The sequence below is a fragment of the Gymnogyps californianus genome, chromosome 14 (assembly GCF_018139145.2).
Source record: "Gymnogyps californianus isolate 813 chromosome 14, ASM1813914v2, whole genome shotgun sequence".
NCBI classification, from domain to species: Eukaryota; Metazoa; Chordata; class Aves; order Accipitriformes; family Cathartidae; genus Gymnogyps; species Gymnogyps californianus.
The window spans coordinates 20,142,735-20,163,431 of NC_059484.1; the positions used below are offsets into that span (position 1 = coordinate 20,142,735).

At 43.0% G+C, this 20,697-nt stretch overlaps 1 protein-coding gene across 4 annotated transcripts in view; it reads right to left on the reverse strand.

Annotated features, from left to right (window-relative positions):
* Positions 1–295: 295 nt before the first annotated feature.
* SHROOM1 (shroom family member 1) overlaps positions 296–20,697 on the reverse strand; it is a 41,535-nt gene continuing 21,133 nt past the window's right edge. For 2 of the 4 annotated variants that reach the window (XM_050905571.1, XM_050905572.1), the window contains exons 2-8: positions 10,337–13,234; positions 9,003–9,073; positions 4,772–5,353; positions 4,230–4,380; positions 3,618–3,641; positions 2,722–2,994; positions 296–962 (exon numbers count right to left, since the gene is read on the reverse strand). In XM_050905571.1, the coding sequence (XP_050761528.1) occupies positions 708–962; positions 2,722–2,994; positions 3,618–3,641; positions 4,230–4,380; positions 4,772–5,353; positions 9,003–9,073; positions 10,337–13,129 (4,149 nt within the window). In that variant the 5' untranslated portion in view covers positions 13,130–13,234 and the 3' untranslated portion in view covers positions 296–707. Of the gene's footprint in view, positions 963–1,126; positions 1,179–2,721; positions 2,995–3,617; positions 3,642–4,229; positions 4,381–4,771; positions 5,354–9,002; positions 9,074–10,336; positions 13,235–20,697 lie in introns of those variants that run through there. The other 2 variants (XM_050905574.1, XM_050905573.1) reach the window with 2 other exon arrangements.

Here is a 20,697-nt window from a genome sequence, read left to right on the forward strand (position 1 = left end):
GGAATAAGTTCAGAGTTTATCATTCCCAAAAGTGTTCATTTAAGCTGACTTCATCACTGATCGGCTCTTTTTGATGTCAATGAGGACCACCCTTTTTTCTGACCTCCTAAGACCTACTACTGAACAGCCTGCCGGGATTACAGAAAGACTCATGGATGGCGACTGCCAAAAAAGGAAATAGTTCTTTTCTTCCATTACAGTGTATTTTTACTGTATCATACATATAAAACAGTAGAAACGAGGAGTTTCACTGAAATGGTCCATAACATTTCCTATGGCTTTGTGCAATCTCCCATTCAAATTTGAACACCCACATCATTTTTCATTTCAAACACTCAACCCACCCACAAGAGGAAAATATTTGTATCGTTCTTTTATTGAGATTTTGTCAATCTGGAAACAGATGGACAGACAACAAGAAGGGGAAATACACGACAAGTTAATAGGAGCAACACATCCTATCAGTCATTTTCAAAATGCAGTCTGCTACGTACTGTAAGATGCTGTCAGTTGGCCTATCCGAAGGGGAAGGCAGGTCCAGCGTGTGGCTAAAGCATCCCCAGAGCATCCAAGCACTTGTCAATAGTGTGGCACTAACAGGATTGCAAGAATTCACCAAACCGAGCCCAGCGCAGCGAGCGCCTGTGGATTTCCAGGGAAACGTCACAAATTACAATGTGTAAAAACGGATGCTCTGTTGGTGGGTATTAGAGGGGGATGCTTTTCTCAAGGTTTTCTAATTGTTCTTCGAAAAATTTCATCTGCTCTTCGAGGTCCTTCTGTTCAATCAGCAAGGAGGTCTTGACTTGAACAAAGCGTCGGTAGTCCTGGAGCTGCTGATCAGTCAGGTATTTGGCAAGGATACCAGAGACCACTCTTTCCCTACGATCTAGATTCTCTTTCAGATCTTTTGCATCTTCCCGCTGCCTAGACAAGAGCTTGTGCCGTTCGTTCAGCGATTGCTAATAGAATGAAAAAACAAAGCAGCACGCTATGAAAACTCATCATTCCTGGCAGACTCTAGATCTTCATTTGGAAGCCACAGTCGATTTAGTTTAATTACTTCCTCTTGTGGGCTTTGTGTTCCACATGAGTTTTTTCTCGATTGAATTACTCATTCTTGTGGCTTGTAAGGTAAAGACACCCAGTAAACCCCATCAAGGCTCACTTCTTCCATGCTGCCCTCAGGAAAAAAAATCAATACACTTCACATTCTGGTAATTTTAAAGTATCCTGTATCCGTCTTCATTCAATCAGAAACTCTTTAAGGCACATATCTTTGTATTTTGCGATTTGCGTGTGGCCAGAGTGCCAATGTCATATTAAAAAGATAGCGTGACTTCTATTAAAAGGTACATGCGATAAAGTAACTTTGATGCAGACAGTAACTCTTCATCAAATGTTTCTTTTTAACAAACCCACGAGAATCAAGCCTTGCCTGTTCTACAGGATTTTAATACCTTTCACATTTTACCTAATTCTCTTTCAGCTGTAATGATTTTCGCAGGGGTAGCACGGCTGGAAAATGTCCAGTTTCAGGACCGTGTCCATAAATATAGCACAGAGCAACGGTCACCATCGACACCCTAAAAATGGAGTCAAAGATCGAGACTGCTGGCTTTGTAAACATGGGGGCAATTGCAACGACTGGGAGAGGGTTGTAAAAATGCTGGCATGTAGCCAAGTCTTTATTGAGCATGTTATTCAAATTCTTGAATAAATTATTTTAATGTATTTACTATGGAGAGTATAAACATAACACTAAAGAAACAGCAGCCCCCCTGCCAACCACAAAGCCAAAGTCAGTGTGCAATGCTGCTCAAAATTATTCACGTTAACACGACTGACATTTTGGAGCGGGTAGATCCTGATTCTCCATATCATACTGCATGGCTGGACTCTCTTGGTGTCCTTCTGCATATGAACTACAATAAAGCTCTAGAGCTACAGGTCAGCAGCAGCACAGCTCCAGGAAATCCCAGCTTTTCTAACTCTGTGCTTTTCTAATTTCCAAATGAGAGATAACAGCAGGTATTGTATTGATAAAAACATGTCTAAAAGCAATAAGGACAGCAGGAAAGCATCATTCCTGGGATAAATTTGGCTTGTCTCCTCTAGCAAAAAAAAGACTTTTCAGACTTGAAAAGATTTTCTGGTGACATGAGACAATTCCTAATTTTCCAGCAAAACTGGCTAGTTGAGTTGAACTACAGGGAATTTTATTTCAAGTTATGACCACATCTTCTTCCTGCTCGCTATAGTTAAGACAAGCCCATTAAGTGAAATATGATTTCAAAGGCAGTAATTACCACATTGAAATTACCAATGGGAAAAAAAAAAAACAACAAAAAGCCCTCTGAAGCACAGGTCTGGAGCTACTCCACAGGGAGCACCCCGAGGGTTCAAAGGCCACCCCTCTGGCTCAGACCCTCTCAGGGCTTTGCTGCTGCTGCTGCCACCCCAGCACCAAGCTGCAGAGCTCACTCTGCACTTCTATTCTCCAGCACCGAACCCGTGGTCCACACCAGAGCTCCACTCTGCTTCAGCCGTGGAGACACAGCCCGTGGCGTGGCACTAAACACTGCCTGGGCAACGGCTGGTTGGAATTCACATATAATTTACAACTTTTGTTTAGAGCTGTCAGACAAATGAGGTGAGCACAGCCCCACCTGGAAAGAAGTTAACAAAACAAATTCAATACCCTCCTTGCTTGTCACTCACCTTCTCCTCAGCATCTGTATTGCCATCGATCCTCCTCATGGCATTTTGGACTCGGGCAAGGCGGCTGGACAAGCAGAGCAAGAGGCTCACAACCTTCTCCAGGTCACCGATGAACATCATGTAGCGCTCAAACTCATTGGGCTTGCAGACGTCCCGCACCATTGCCTCCAGCTCCTCGCCTCGCTCGGCGCACTCCCTGGCTTCAGAGAGGACGAGCTCCCTTTCCTCCCACAGGGTCTGCAGCTTTGACCGGAGGCTGGAGATGAGTTCCAGCTGCAAAAGGAAAAAAAAAAAATCATAGAAAGCTGTTATTGCCAAAGAGAATCCATATCATTTCTAGAGAATGGATTTTCCTCACATCATGTTTGCCAAATTTTGGACTTTTAAAATAATTTTAAGCTCTGGGAAAGAAAAAGAAAAAAAAGAAATATTTTCTAAGCTGTACTTAATTCTCAAACTCTGAAAAGCAAACTACTGGTAATCACCTTAACTGGTGATATAATCCCTAGCTCAGAGAGCTTCCAATCAGTCAGAAGTGAACTGCAATAAAGATTACAACATGATTACACACATGAGCGTGAAGTCATCACTCTATTACCAAGCTTTACAAGAACCGACTGGAATTTCAGTTATCATATGCACAGAAAAAGTCAGTTCCACAGGTGATTCAGGCAAGCCACAGTGCCTGGGTAGCGAAGCAAGCAGAGGAGGCTCTTTGATACGGAAATGTTGATACGGAAAAAGGCCCCAAGACCAGAGCGGGAGAAGAACCCTATCAGCTTTTTTGGAAATCAGCCAACGCCACTGTGAACAGGAGCAGCAGTTAGACAGTGGGTAATGAAGAATATCACCACATGCACAGCAGGAGTTGTTTCAGGAAGGCAGATTGTCATTACCTGAGATGGAGCATGGCCAGGTTTCTACAGGGGAAAAAAACCCATCTGATTCTTCAAAGCTACATATTGCCCTTCCAAGCTGCCGTATTTCTATCCTAGTCCAGCTACGTCCAAGCTACCTCTATTCCCTGCACGCATGGAAATTAATAGGGCACTGCAGTGTGCAGAAACTGCTGCCAGTTCTCTCAGAGTAAAAAATATTTCTTACGTAGGCTGCCAGTTGTAATGAATTTTACAGATTTTGAGACCAGATTTGAGTGTTAAATTGTGAGTCAGCTGCTGCACAGGAGCTGGCCTTGCAAGGAAATGTATAACCAACCCTGCGTGCTTGTTCCAGGTACCACCCATCCCCAATAACCTGCTGAAGAGAAGTATGTGGGAGGAGAGATCTGAATCAAACCAGGCAGGATTTAAATACCACCATTTATGATCAATATGCCAGTCTGCCAGGACTTCACCTACTGGCAAAAATGGATTCAAAGTTATCTGTGAAACATTGTTATTGGGATAAAAGTCATGAATAAAAATATCCACAGTAATATACGTGACATTAAAAATAACTTCTTTGTCGTGGTGAAGAAACAGCGGTTCCTCTGATAGTCATCTACATACTTTCTTAGACGTGATGTCATCTAGGTCATTTGTGCTGTCTCTGCTCCTATTCAGGACTGGGTTTCCCTTCGAGGTAGGATCTTCGCTCCTTTGCTTGGCATCGTGTTCAGATTCAGGACATTCTTCTGTTGCATCTCTGCTACTTTTCCTGCTATTGGAACAGAAAATAAATGCCTGTGGCAAACACTGAAGAGTTTTGTTCTCAAACATTGTGTTCATGGTTTTATCCATCTTGACTTCAGAATCACTCTCCTCTCTTCTCACAGCAGCAATTTTTCTAATTTTTTTAAAGATACAGAGCAAAAGATTTGCAGCCTAGCTTTGTCACAGTCACTTTTAATAAGGTATCATTGAAGTGCATTTCTTCCATCATATACCCAGAGCCTCAAATATTTCTTGATATGTAAATCAGAAAGCTAAAATAATTTGCTAATGAAACAAAAATAAAACAATATGCTCAAGTCATCTTGCTACTAGTATATACATGATAGTCACATTCTAAAATAGCTTAAAATACTTGATAATTAGTTTTGTCTACTTACTCATTCTCCTGCACATGCTGCATGTCTCCCTTTTTCCTGTGTGATTTATCCCGCATGGAAATGTTAACAGGAAACAGACCCTCCATCAGGTCTAAAGCAGTTTTTCTAACAGGATGAGGCATGAGAATATCAACCAGAGAATTGTCTTTGGCAATGATCTCCATAGCAAGTTCTTTGTATCGCTGGTCTTCAGGAGGCTGCAGTCTCCTTTTGGGCAGATTTGTCTCTCTCTCGGGGAGAATATCATCTTGGCCATTGTGCACGGACGTTTCCTTTGCAACTGAACCTTTGGCTGTATTTTTGTCTCCTTGGTGAGGCTGAGCTAAGGCTGTGTGGCAGTACGTTACTTGCTCTGGAGAAGCCGCAGGCTGCTGCTCTGGACACTTCATTAAAGCATTGCCATTCAGAGGTTTAGTTCTGCATTCCTCCTCCGCTTGAGCATCTTCCTGGCTTCCACTTGTTGGAATAGGAATAGAGGTTTCAGGAGTCAGCTCCTTAGTATCCTGACAACATGCATGTCCAGTTATATCATTGTCTTTGTATTCATGATTCTCGCATCCATCTTTCTCAGGATCACGGAAACTATAAGAAAGAAGACACTTCCTTTTATTTGAGACACTTCCTCTACAATAGATATTTTTGCAGACTGTTTAAGCAGCTACAGGTAATTGTCATTATCTTTCCAGTGTCCTCTTTTTATTAAAGTTTTTTAAATTCAGGTCCCATAATACCTATTAATTTTGCTTGGGGAAAAAAAGGGAGTATGTACAATGTCTAGCTGCACCAGTCCACCTTGTTTGAATCCCCATTAAATTTCTCATTTTCTAATTATGACCACCATACAAGTTTTCTGAAATAAACCCGTGGTAAGAAGTACCCTGAAATGTCGCACCGATGCTGTTTGACAAAGGGATGAAAAGCACGCAGCCATCCCACCAGCGTTGGCGAGCCCGCTGCCAACAGGACGAGACACTCGTGGGGACCGGGGCTTGCCGAGACCTTTCTCGGGCCACATCTGGGACCCACCTGGCAGCAACAGAGGAGGACGATTTGCACTTTGCGTTTCCCTCCACCAGCCCTCTTGTGAGACAGTGATTGTATTGCAAGAGGGCAAATCTTTACTGTCTTGTTCCTTACACCTTCTTATTTCCATAGCGAGAATGTTTCAGCCCAAGAGTGAGAACTGGTTTACGCCGTCACTGTCTCCTGTGCATCACTCCCTTCCCCACTTCTCAGTCCTTCTTGGAGAAGACATCTAGTGCTTCCTTCTCTTTAGGCGAACTGAATACCAGCACAGAGGGAACACTATTCATCTGAGGCTTCTGTTTTGAAATGGTCATTAGACTTAAGTAAGTTTTATTAAATCCTTTCAGTTAACCATTTTGAGATCAAACTTCTACTTTTGAGTTGGCCAATGCATGTCTGACCGAGTGCTTTGAGTTTTCTGATGCAACACTTCAGAAAAAAAACTTTGCTGGAAAAAGCTACTGTCTGCAGGGCATAAATAATTATATTCATGATGACAGAATAAGTAGATATAAGTAATTTAAAAATGCACTTTGGACCAGAATTTGCAAGAATATAGGGGCACTGTTGAACACAAGATGATTGGAGTATATGTAGACCATCTTCCGCAATCACTGATGTTCACGTATACATCCACATAACTGCTTGTGAAAATAGTCAGTACATCTGTATATATAAATACTATTGTATTAACCATGACTGAACGAACAAACCTATTTTTGCCTCTAGCAGAATTTTTCATAACCTAATGGGATTATGAGGGGACAGAGAGGAAAGCTAGAGGGATTAGATGGAAGGAAGATTTATAAGCCCCCATTTAACTATGTTAACCTGGCATATGAGCTTCAAAGTTGTAGGCACAAAGCAAAAATTTTCTCCCTCAAAACAGGCATAGAGAGTTCACTGCTGGTTTTGTCCACCTTTGTTTAGCTCTTTCTCTAAGGTCACATATAAAAACAACGCAGCTGGCAGAGAACTGGTCCTTCCCTGCCCTAAAGGTACTAATTAACCCTGTCTCTATGGATGGTGTGAGTCTTTCCTAAACCATATGTGGAGACACGAAGGTAGACATTTTCTTTTCGTGAAGGAGACCAGGTCAGTGGAGAGCGATGAAGAGACATAATGCCTAACAGCAGAGACTGCAGTACCCCCAGTGAAGGGATGCACACAGAGAATAGTTTCTAGATGTAAGAAAATACCAGCAGATTTTGTTGTGCTAGGAAAGCTTCCACATGCTTGGACTATCATATTTAATCCCACGAGCCCCACGCTATCTCCAGCCGTTGCCTGTCTAGGCAGGTTTCCTGATGCAGATGTGGGGCTCTGTGGAGAGTGTGGATGGTTTGGAGCTAAGCTGTGTTTACCCGGCTCAAGCAGGCGCTGGCGAGACACAAAGCTTTTCATGTGGCCAAACTGAGCTGTGCTGTGGCTCAGCAATGAAAGTCTTGCTATTTCTGAAATTCTTTGTAATGTAATCTTTGAAATTCTGAAATTCCACCTTCTCCCATAGTTTCCCTTCTTCCAGGTCTGCAGACACTCTACCTGTCAGCTTTAACACAGCCTTTTTAGCTTTTCATCAAAAAAGTGAAGTCAGCTTGGCAAAGGGAAATGTAATCATAGTTCATACTAGACAGTGACTAACAATGTCACTTAGAGATATCTTATCTATTATGGGCACCTTTTCACTGCAATTAAAAATAAAAACCTCTTTTGACCTTGACTTGAACTACCTGGCTCTGGTGATTTAGGGATGCCCTTAATGCTGGAAAAACCTTTCCATCGAAAAGGTGCTAAAAATACCTGCTGCAAAACACCACGGCATCACAATGTGATGCTGTACTGTGAGACCTAAATTAATGTGATGATGATGCAATATTGTGATCATGGATTGACAAATGTTCATGCAGTGATAGACGATGAAAAGAGAGATACAGAGACACCTAAGAAAATCACTGCAAACATTGCCAGGCCTTATTCTTACTCATTCTCAGGCCTCATTGCAATGGCAAGGGGTAGGACCAGCTTGTAGGCTAAACAAACCATCTGCAGCAGTTATCACGGAAAATGGATAATTATCAGTGGAAACTACCTCAAAATTATATTGTGCAACTGAATGGATGCAAAATATGCGTAAGAATGTCCTCAAGCTTTTTTTCCACTAACCCATGGACACTATCGGTGTGGGTAATGATCATAGCTTGCTCTTCCTGCTGGTCCCAGTTGGAACTTTTGAGTAATTAATACTGCAAACATGCCCAGTCTAGTCTGGATTTTCTACCACAGCTCAGCAGCACTTTCTTGTGGAGGAAAACAAAGAGAAAAAATGAGATACAGCTGTAACAGAATGAAACCTGTACTTGTACCTATTTCCCAAAGATGATAATCTAAATTAATTACTAATGAAACCAGTTCTGGATTTCTCATCTTTTCATTACTTAGTATGTATTACAGAGCTATGCTCAAATATGTTTCTGATGTTACTGTTCTGTCCAGAACTTCCAGTTACATTCACGCTGACTGCTAAGCCTCTTAGCTAAACTAGGAAATTTAAGAAAAACGTCAAAATCTTACTAAAAATACAATTTTTTTTTCTAAGATAATCAAGCCTCCAGAAACCATTGGGATCTTTTTGAATGACTGAAACAGTGGCAATTCTATTACTACACAACTGTCAGTGTCACTGCCTTGTTGAGACAAAGTTCAGATCTTTTTCTCTGCTGATGCTCCTCAAACAAGCAAAACCAATATCGAGAGTTAACATACAAACTTTCTAGATAGCTATGTGTAAACAGCACAATATTTTTTTTCCTTAAAAAAAAAAAAAAACCACCCCACCCCAAAAGCCCCTATTACACCACTCTGTGATCACACATATTTTTCAAGACTGGGCATATCCGAGCTGTTGCAGATGCCGTTTTCGCCGGAGCTCAGATGAGGGAGCTGCAATCTCAGAGATCCGAAGGAGAGCGGCTGCCGCAGGGAGAGCAGCTCAGGTACACTCTGCATTTTCCACTTTTGCTCCACACAGTAGAAACGATTTTGAAGACTGCCCCAAAATGAAACAAATAGTTTAGCGGATGAATATTCCCATATGGACAATGAAGGATCCCAAGACAGAAGGACAGAAGCAGACAACCACGGCTGCCATTGGAGTTCACACATCTTGGACACAGGCTCTACCTAGGCACAGCCTTCGCAGCCTTACCTGGGGGTGCCCAGACAGCTCTCGCAGCGCCGGGACGGTGCCGCTGCACCACTGGCATATCTGTAAGCGTCCTGGAAATGAAAACAGCACACTGGGACAACCAGCATTTTCAGGCTAGGCAGCTGTTTAATTTTACTCCCGTGTTTGTTAGCCCCAGAAAGAGAAGCCAACAGCAGATCTTTGAGTAGGTTCACCAAGGTTTGTACTTTTGGGTTTTTTTTGTTTGTTTGTTCAGGGTTTTTTGGGGGTTTGTGTTTTGTTTTTTTTTTTTAGTTTATCTCTTTTTATTAATGAAATTGCTATTATGCTCTTCCTAGGTAGCATCCATCTTTTTTCCCCTAGAAAACCAAAGAACAGCTGGCAACAAAACATACCCTCTACTCTCATAACAATTCAGAAACCAGGCAGCATTGGTGGAAGCTTGTCAGCCTCTTCAGTTGGGTAATTGTAGTAGTATATTAGATTATTTGTTTTCTGACCCTTTTATCTTCTTTATTCTCCTTGACAACAATATTGACAGCTACTGTCCTTCAAATTCAGTAGCCAACAAAGGTTGGTCATTTATAAAAATTTCTCTCTAATAACCTTTTCTGGGATAGTGATCTAATGTAGTTGCTGTAGTTAACAACAGTGACTGCTGAAACGCAAAGAGCGTCATCCTGCACACAGCACGTGTTCTCTGCAAACGTGGTTTCTGAGTGCCAGACCCCACACACACCCCTCTGTAGCTCTGGAAGGGACCCTCACGAGCCCGGCGTTGTCCAGCCCTCGAGCAGAGCCTAGGGCACTTGCACAGCGTGTCCCTTGAAGCAGACACTCCTCATCTTCCTCGCCTTTACCTCTGCACTTGCTGAATGATAACAAATGGCTCTTCCCAGACTGAGTATGCATTTCAGTCAGCTGTTACGGAGTTTCCATCCTTATGCAATTCTCTTGCAACTTTTCACATTAAAGAACACCTTGTTTGTCTGCAATACTTTCTTACAAAATACTTTCAAGAACAATGACTTGTTACATCAATCATAAATTCGTAACATGTTAAAGTTGGTAGCACTTCTCTCAGAATCCCCCCCAATTATTCCTCCTGCACACTGCAAAGCAGAGCATGCATTTTACTTTCAAACAGCTACACAGCATTTCCTATAGATTAAGCAAACGTGGCTTTTCCCCCCCTTCCATCACCTCCCTACTACATGATAAAAAAAATAAAGTCTTAATTCCTCAGTCGTGATGTTCGGCAGTTTTTCACGTGAATAGTCCCACAGTTCTCTAAAACAGGTAGATAGTCATAAGTTGGACTCAAACACTAATTACTATCTTAATATCTTTCTTACCTGTGTGGAAGGAGTTGATTTTGATCTCTCACGAGCTCTCCCAGATGCAGGCTGACCTGCCTGCTGGAGACTTTCAGCTGACACACACTTGCCGGTGCAGCTCCCGTCCGCTTCGCTGGGAGACGGGTTGTGCTTCAAGGTCGCTGCACCAGCAGCGGAGCTGGGATCGCACCGGCTGGTCACGCTCAGCGGGGGAACAAAAGCCAAAGGAGGAAAAACATCTGGCGATTTTTCTGTAGAGAAAACTTGGCAGAAAACCTCATTGTTTTGCATCTTCCTGCTCCCATTTGGATTGGGAACCTTGCCAGGAGGCCATTTGGGATGCGACAGCCTGTTCTGCAGGGGCGGCTTATGCAGCAGGAGGTGTTGTGAACTACCTGGTCTTTGATTAATCTTTCGTTCCATGTATTCGATAAGTGCAGTATGCTGGATTTGTTTCAGCTCCGTCCTGGAGATACTTGAACTGGAAAGTGCCCTCCCTCTGTTTTCCAGAGTCTTCCTCCTAGCTGCCGCTATATCTTGCTCAGTGATTTCATCCCTGACTTGACTCCACGATACTTCCTTATCTGCTAGCTGATCGAGTTTCTCAGGTTCAGAATAACACAGTTTCTTTTGCTCCTTTGTTGCCCTTTTCCTTCCCCCTATTCGACCTGTTTGTGGCCTCTTAATTTCTTCATCTCTGTTGAAACTTTCCAAGGATTCTAGATGAGAAGGGGAACAAGGAACAGGTTTGGCATCCTCACTTGCACTGGATAATGAGAAAGACCTAAGGTGTTCAATTGACGGCCTTTTAGAGGATTTCTCTCTCAGTCTAACAGGCAAACTCATCTGTAAGTCTTTTCTTTTAAAGGAGGTTTCTCTCAGAACCTTTTTCTGAGCCACTTTAAGTTTCTCTCTATAGTCGTTCTTGAAACTCTCATCCGTGGATGAAGCAGGACTCCCGAGAATGAGATCTTCAGTCTCAAGCAGGAGATCACCAGCACTGCACTGATGGTGATGGTTGGTCCTTTGAAGCTGATTGCTTTCCTTCTGTATTTCTAGACACCGTGCTGAGGCAGAGTAGCTGCTTGCTGGAAATTCCTTTGGTGAGCTCCTTGAGTCCTCCTGAGATCGGGTGAGCTTGTTGTGGTGCAGGATGTTGGTGGTTTTCCCCCCAGAAAGATAGTAAAGCATGGGAGTCGTCTGCCTGGTTATTTGCTCACCAGCAAGATCATCCTGAAGCTGTCTTAAGAGCTGGTTTTGAAATTCAGGTTGATATTTCTGAACAGGAGGTTCCTCTTGTTCCAGATGTGTGCTAAGGTCAGGACTGCTGTTATTCGCCTGTTTTTCTTTCTTGACTTCATGTAAAAAGCGAGACGTGGAATCTTCCTTTGGTCTGAAAAAAGACATTTGGCTAGTATTATCATGGCATTGCTTATTTCCCTGATCAGACTCCTCACAGCAAGGGTGCTCTGCTTCTGCAGTGTCGTAGCTGCAGGACAGTGACGATCTCTGCAGTTTGGCTTGCTGATTCAGGAGTGGTTCCCTAACATCACTCCCGATTTCTCCATCAGAGTCATAGCACTGATTTTCGTCTGTACAACTGTTCAGCTTCCTGGAAGCATTTTTAATTAGAAGAGCATTCTCTGTATATTTTAAGTCACCACTGTCCTGAAACACATCTTGATCCACGTCTGACTGCAACTCGGCACGGAGCGGACACTGAGCGCAGGGCAAGGATCCTTTTCGTTGGCTGGGTTCTGGCACCTCGCTTTGCAGATCTGCTGCTCTGAAAGTTGGCTTACGTACACTGCCGGGATACTGTTTGTCTTCTTGTGTATCATTAACAGTGTTAGGGTTGGTACGCACTGCGTGATAGCACTTGGAATTCATCTCTTCAGGAATTTTATAAGCATGAACTGAATTATAAGCAGAAAGTATTTTAGGGACATTAGCCGCAGAGTCAGTCTTTAAATACTCTTGAAAAATGAATGAAGAAGGTCTGCTGAAAATGTGTGGATTGCTTCTCTTTATAGGTTGTGGGGATGGGCTCCACTCTCCATTTTCCTCCGTCTTTAACCCCTGAATTTTTGATATAGATACCTCATTTGTAGAATCAGAAGAAAGGCCCTTGTTTTCCAGAGTCTTTCCCCTAGCAGCCACTATATCTTGCTCTGTAACTTCATCCCTGTGTTGACTCCACGGTACGTCCCTCTCTGCTAGCTGATTGTCCTGCACGCAAGGAGCTGGCTGCACACTACACTCACTGTGACTTCCAGAGTTGCGTCTCCCTCTTGAGTTTTCAAGGTGTCTAGTGACTTTATAACTATCGAGTCGCGTGGGAGGAGAAGGTGGCGGTGCCGCCAGAGGCAGCGGTCCCTGATTTAAAGTCCCTCGGGCAGGAGTGCTTCCGCAGCGTTCAGCGAGACTGGTGCTATGAGAGTTATTACGGATGCTCAGGTCTGGTGCCTTGTATGGATGCAGGCATCTGAGGTCAGAGTTTGCTGCACTGAGATTATAAATACCTCTTACATATTCTGAGTCCATGTACGGTACCTGCTCTGGAGGCAAACAGCAGTTTTCACCATAGCACGGTGGGGTGGGATGCTCTGGAACATTTGATCCTCCTGAGAAAGAGCTGTAAGCAGAGTCTACTCTTCCAGGGAGGTGCAAGAGATGGTCTACGCTGCCAATCGACTTCACTGGCGAAAGACGATTACCATTTTCAGGAGAGGTCACGGGCTCTACCAGCTCTCCAATTCTGCCACCCTGCCTGTGAGTCCATCTTTCTATCTCATTCCCAGATGAAGCCATGGTGTAACATTTCCAGAAGTCAAAGTCTGATTAAATGTCCACAACTGAGTTGTTAGAAAAGCACATTCTTCTCTGTAGCCGCATTCCAATAATATCTAGAGGATCCTAAAAAGAAAGAGAAACACGTGAAAAAGACTCAGTGGGAGGATTCTGATCGCACCCAGGGAGATCAGGCAGCGAGCATCGCAGACATGCTCAACATGAGAACTTGAAAAGAGTATTTAGAGTAGCTAGAAGTAAATTTCTGTCTTCAGTAATTATCAGGATCTTGGAACGATCATTTCCTCTATCACAAACAGAGCAACTAAGTCTTTAATAACAAGAGTTCTCTAGATCTTCATTAAATCTAAAAGACTATACATACAATTAGAAGATGCCCTCTCATTATGATTGCAAAACATCAAGGGCCAGAATCAAAACTAGTTTCTGAATCTGCCTAGAAATAAATCCGAGGGGTTGAAAATCCCAGCTCAGATGCTGCCTAATCCTGGAGGTGCTTAAACACAACACGTGCCTGGCTGGTTGAAGTTTCAAAGCGACTCAGAGTTGTGCTTCCAAAAACGCTCACAACTGGGGATCGGTGCCTCACTCTCATTTGGATGGATCTAAACAGCACGGGGGTTTGCAACTACATGACTGCAATGACATTACACAAAGCGTGCCCCAAACCCCTCCAGTGCCTCCACGCTTCCTTTCAGAAAATCTCACACAGAAATATGAACACACGGACAGTTAGTTGGACATGTCAGTGCCCCATGGATAACTGCACTGAACAAGCAGTGCACAGATTAACCCAGAAGAATTATCAAACAGGAAGAAATCATGATTATAACCAGTCGTATCAGCCTTCTCCCCCCTCCTTAAAGGCTTCCATTGTTTCTCAGAGAAGCAAGAACCAAATCATACTTTATTTCATGAACATGATGAAAATGGTTTGTCATTTAAGTGAGCTTCCATGCCATTTCCATCGTGCTCACAAATACACATCTTGGAAAACCTTTCCCAGAGGCTTATAGAAAGTGGCTTGATGAGAGATCGACAGAGTATCTCGATGAGAGATTCTGCTGTCAGTAACAAATCATAGGTTTTAAAAGACAGCCAAATATTTGTATGGCTGATGCTAAGAACTGCCCTGCAAACATACCAAATGTACTAGAAAAAAGCACCAGCTTAGAGTTCATGTACAACAAATACACAATTTTTGCAGAGTCTAGAAAACACCCTGTGCAGCGCTTGACATTTACTCGCCGATTGTTACACACGATGCATGCAGGTTTAGTTTAACAAATGAGATCTCTACAAGCAGCCCGCTTAATAGGCCAACAGAAGACACGCAGGAGATGGTCACACTAACAGTGTGACCCCCTCAACCGCCTCTGCCAGCTTCAAACCCCTCTGACACGCTCACAGGCAGTACGAGCTCCTAATAAAAGACTGAACCTGGCAAGCCAGAGAGGTGCTAGGCAGTGACCTTGTTTAGCAATTCCCATTTAAACCAGTTCTAAAGACTGATTAGTTATTAAAAGAAAGCGAACAGTCTTGAAAACCTTCGGTGATAAGCTGCTCCAGTGACACACCTTCTGAGGAGATGCAAACCGTTTCCAAATCCTACCAGAATATTACATGTCTGATTTCTTCAAAAAGGTTGAACTCCCCAGACCTTAATCTGCCATTCCCAATACCGTACTTCTGCAGTGGGGCCTCATAAAGCTGGCAGAAAGAGAGGTTTCAGGGGTGATGTTGCTCTATAATCAAAAAAACTTCACAGTCCTGCCTTGTTTCAAAGACAGGTCCTGGTATCATTCATTTTGAGCCAAAGGAAGAGATGGATAGGAGCCAAAATACACAAGTTAATCTATAAAGGGAACTTGGACTGGTGGGGCAGAGTAAATAAATTAACTAGTTTCTGGGAAATGAAAACAGCATAACACTGCACAGTGGGAATTTCTGCTAGGTTTTTTTTGAAATTTCAGTAAGAAACCAACTCAAGGACACCTGGAGAAGTTCCCTCTCTCTTTAGAGATGATCTAAAATGCAGCTGTGAAATTTAATTGTCTATCCCTGAATAACAGGGTCACATAGGAAACACAAAGCATCAGTGGCTGATGACAACATTCCACATCCTTTTCACCATGGTGTACTGAAGAATTTAAAGCAATAAAAACCTTAGATATCTGGTGAAAGGAAAACCTTGGATTTTCTGAAGCTACAGAGAAAGAAAAGCAGCTGAGAGAACGGTTGCACTGACACTAAGTGCAGAATCAGACTGTACCACAGTTGCTATCACGCCGCTGTTACATTATCTAAACAAACAGACTGCACCTGAAAACCCGGACCACTGCAGTGACTGCTGTGCAAGCTCGGTGGTCTCTGGAGGTACGGGGAGGTGCACAGGATCAGACCCCGTGGGAGCCACATTCCACAAGAGAACCAGAAGGGAGATTCCTCTGTCATTCTTGTCTCCGTTCTTTTAATCAAAATTTTGTTCCCGTGGAACCTCTCCAAGGAGCTCTATTACTCGACTGTTGCTATTAATAGACCAAGTCAAGTCTTTGTCTGGGATGTGCTGGCGCTGTTCCACTGAAGTTAAGGGAGCCACCCTGATTTACAACGAGAATTTGGCTCTAACTTTTCACAGCTATGTGTAGAATTTAAATAACAGTTGTGCTTTGGTTTATGTATATCAATGAAAATACTTACTTGGTTTCCTGTACCCGTGTTTCCCAAGATCTCTTTTCCTCCATTATTTCATAGAATCATTTAGGTTGGAAAAGATCTTTAAGATCATCGAGTCCAACCATAAGCCTAGCACTGCCAAGTCCACCACTAAACCACGTCGCTAAGCACCTACACGTCTTTTAAATACCTCCAGGGATGGTGACTCAACCACTTCCCTGGGCAGCCTGTTCCAATGCTTGGCAACCCTTTCGGTGAAGAAATTTGTCCTAATATCCGATCTAAACCTCCCCTGGCACAACTTGAGGCCGTTTCCTCTCGTTCGAGCTACCTGTTCATGATTTACAGTGAGGTCGGCAACACAGTGAAGAATTTTTGTCTCAGGTTTTTGTGATGATACCAGAAATAAGAGGAGATATAATTTGAGTATCTTGGAAGACCGAGGTAAGAACATCTGACTTGGAAACAACAGCAGCAAGCACTGAGTCCCTGTTTGCGCGAGGTGCAGCAGGACACTGCAGCTCGTAGGACATTCCCTCCTCCGCCTGCTCCTCCTGTGCGGTCTCTGCAGTCTCTCCCATCGCCTGTCTGAAGCTGCCTGCAGCCTTTCCTTCTGCTCCGTGGAGAAGTGCCAGATAAGCAAGAGGACTTTCCCCCCCGCCATTGGGTGCCCCTCTGGTCTTGCCATGGCTCGCATTTTACATTTCTGTTTTGCTGAAGACCAAGTTTGCAATTTCACATCCTTGGAGTGACAGAAAAATTATAAGAACTGAAGTAATATACTTAAGAGCAGTAATATACTCTTCTCCAGAAGTCTCTGCTAAAATTTAAATAAGATAATGGAACACATCTTAGGGAAAATCTATCATATTTCTTTTGGGAAGATGTTTCCTGAACCCTGGAAGCAGAATCGTTGATCTCAATGTGTTTAAAGAACTATGTGAAAACTGCCTTCTCTTTCACATGGAAAAGAAAAACATTAATGTACTTAAAACTCAACCGACATTAACAATGACATTATTGTTCTCCTCAGCTGGTAGGTGGTAGGGCACCCTCACGGACTGCACTGTCTCTGGGTCTTAGAAATGCTCTGGCAAGGCTGTAATACAACGTGCACATTCCAGACAGGCTTGCAATATTTTCATTGTAAACCTCTGAAAGAAAAAAGAAAAATGTTAAATTAAAGTATATCAGAACCAAGAACACTGGAAGATGAAGGGAAGCGTATTAACAGCGTGTCACTCCATGCCCAAGGAAGAAATAAAGCCACTAACAACCTATTAAGGTCCAAACAAAGTTGTTTGGGGTTTTTTGTTTGTTTTTTAAGAGAGGCTAACGACTTCCATCCACTGATTTATTATATTTACTCCAGTACTACCTAGGATACCCTACACAGAGCACAGCCCTCTATGCAAAGCCGTTTGCAAATATAAAGCACACACTCTTTGCTTTATAGATCTGCCAAACTAGAGAGCTGAGATGAACAAAAGCATGGAAGAGAAACAGGGTCTCCGTAGGGAACGGGACTTGTCTAATGCTTCCCAGCAGGCTGATGGCTGAGGAAGAACAAAACTCAGATGACACAGGACGCTGTGTACACGAGGCTGGGCTGTCTCTGGGCTAAGATAATGATGTCTTATGTCTCAAAACAAGATTTGTTCCAAGTTTTCACCATAATAGTAACAGGACAAAAAAAAAAAACCACAAACACACCAGTAGTGGCAAGGCAGTGCCAGGAAATTCACATTGTTACAGCCCATGCTGTACGTTTTCTCAGCTCAGGTATCAGTGCTTGCATTAAAACTTCTTCACCCAAACATTATCAAATACAATCCCCGAGCATTCCATGCAGGTTCGAGTCCTCCTGAAGTCTCCAGTCCTTCACGACCGCTGTTAAAATACCAGTCACCTCCTCAACCTCTTAATTCTAGGGAAAGTTGGTTTGTCTTGCACAATCTTGAATTCCTTGCAACCAACTTAGTAGGTCAAAGCCTCATGTCTTTGGCAAATTAACTCTGTACAGAGAAAAATCAGCGAGTCTAGACTGCAGTCAGTTAACAAGTTACCCGTCTTTTAAGGGCAAGCTTTCTTCTACTTACAGTTTGTTCTTGTTTGACCTCATTTAGATTGTATTAGGTGCTGCTAATTAATCCATAACTCACCTGCAGTTATATACAATGCTTGCCCAAACAAAGCATCACCCATCTGAAACACAGGTATTTTCTTTATCAAGTCTCTGATTTATCCTCAACAACCTAGGAAAAACGGCCCCCGGCACTGAACACAGCCACGCAGTACATCTGCATACTTGTGCGGTTCCCTTAAAGTTTACCAACACTGTCTTTCCATCAGGGAAGCAAGAATGAGCATTTTCCTTCATAAACACACGCAGAGTTCAAACCTTCTTTTGAGACTGGGCTATTGGTGTTTATGGGTGAGGAATTGTAACTTTGGAAAACCAAACGGGATTTGTCCTCCAAAACACTCTGCAGATGAAGAAGGTAACACCCTGCTAACATGTTGGCATGTGTAAAACTTCGTAGATCTATTTCTGTAAAACTGCCCTTTGTAAACAAATGGCTCCATGGAAATAAAGGGGGAAACCACAGCTATTAAGCCGTACCAAGCCACAATATGCAACTGTTCTCCAAGCAACGAGAATCGTAAGTGTGTGAAATGCAAAGCAAACACCGTGACCAACCTACCGATATTATGTCATGTACATGTTTGTGAATGACCTGTTTCTTATCAAAGGGTAAACACCTGATGTAAATATTAGCCAAGATTCTTCAGATTCCAATCAGTTGCACAGCCTGCAGCACCCAATCCCATCTGCTTCACAGACCATGAGATCTAACTGCTACCAAAATATCATCTGTGAGACTCTTGCTGTAGCAGGCAATCTTACTGGCTGTCCCAGGGAAGCCTGGAGAGTCTAAAATCTTGGGGAAGGCACGTAGAGAGTCTCTGGTATGACAGACACCTTCGTTAGGTCATCGGTTGCTGATCTAGCACAGGTTCCCAGATCTCCATCCAGCACAGAAATCTATGCGCACTCATGACACGGATGACCTATGCGTTCTCGCTGACTGTACCTCTTACTGAGACGCGAGATGTCTGGAAATAAGAGCTGCTCCTTTGACCAGACTGTGAAATATTCAGAAATTCCAGACAAATGTCTGAAGTCTCCAGATTCCATCATTTTCACATGATTGTTGAAAGGGTGAGAGAAATGAAAGGATACTGTATCCCGGAAAGTGTGGCTGGCTGATCATCTTTGTGCCCAGCATCTCTGAAAGTCACTGTTTCTCTCTTAGCTGTTGTTGTTGGGGTTTTTTTGTTGGTTTTGTTGTTTTTTTTTTTTTAAATAGATACATTCACTTTATTATTATTTTTTCTAATCTATAATCAACTATTTTATGCCCTAGGACTTTCAGCTTTAGGTTTCAAACAGGAAGGCAACACAAGAGAACATATCAGATGACATCCCCTTTAGATGACTGGGAAAAAAACCACATTCTGCTAATCTGTATTTTTCTTGCAAAGATTTCCAAAGACTCTAAAAACCAGATTTCTCACTTAGTGCAATTTCCAGAATTATCATGCAGGTAGCTAACAGCTGCCAAGGATATCACACATCAAAACCCAAGGACAAACTTTCGAGTTCCGCTTACACAGGCCCAGTGGGAAACTTACCCTGCTACTGGGAGCCAAGGAAAGTCAAAGTGTCAGACATTCTCAAAACAGAGCCTACATGGGATTTAGATGAGGTTTATGCCTTGTGTGCACAGAAATAAATTTAACCATAGTTTGAGGAATGTAAACATTTCCAATAAAAACCATAGACACAGACTTCAGACTTTCTGGAGCTATGGAAGTGTCTTGAGGAATTTAGAGGAGGATTAAAAATAATAATGCATCTCAATATCCCTTTTGGGGGGGGGAGGAGGGGAAGATAAGTCTTCCTAAACTTCCTCACCCAGCTATGCCGAGCTCTCTAGAGAGGGAGGAGATTGCTGCTGACTAGCGTGGGAGCTCTCCTTGAGCCACGATGCCAGAGCGGGTCCATCCTACACCTTCCCCGAGTCATTTCCCATACAGTGATGGCATCTCACTGCTGGACACGAATGTTTGGCATTTCAATAACACGCATACTTAGCTGGCGAAAAGCTGTGGCCCAAATAAAATGCTTTTGGACCCGAGAACCATGGTCCAATCTCTGGCCAAGGATTTAATGAGGAAGATCAGGTTTGGCAATTCTTCACAGCCCTGTAAGAGACCTTTTCTGAGCACCGAACAGAGTCTGACCTTTTAATTAGAGCAGTCACCCGCCACATACTTCTCCATTGTCCTTGAATTCCCTGACTTTCCTTATTCAGCCTCAAAAATTTCTCTTGGCTTCCATCATCGTGACTCCCTAATCTACTAAACACCAAACATTTTTGTTTCTACCTCTGAAGCACTTCACAAAAAAACGCTTTTGCCAGAAATCACAGCTTCATCCCAAACGTATGCATTTCTTTCCAATCGTTCCCATTTCATCCCTTCTTCCTTCATCACATTTTTCCTTCTTTCCTTTTTTTTTTTAAAGTCTAATCAAGTTCATTTGATGCCATAAATTTACCATTCGTACTGCTTTTACAGGCTACAAGAACAGCCTCAAAAATATTCAAGAGCATTAAAGAATTGCAGACACTAAAGAACTCAAAACTTCAGAAAGAATAAAAACTAATGATACTGTTCATTTTCAGACATGTTCCTTTAGAATTAGGATATATTATCCAGCAGCCTAGAGAACACAGAAGAAAATTCAAACTAAGTAAAAAGCCTTCACTACCCTCCCTCCTCCCCACCCCGGCAGCAGGTTTAGGAAGAAGGCTGCTCTTCAGGGG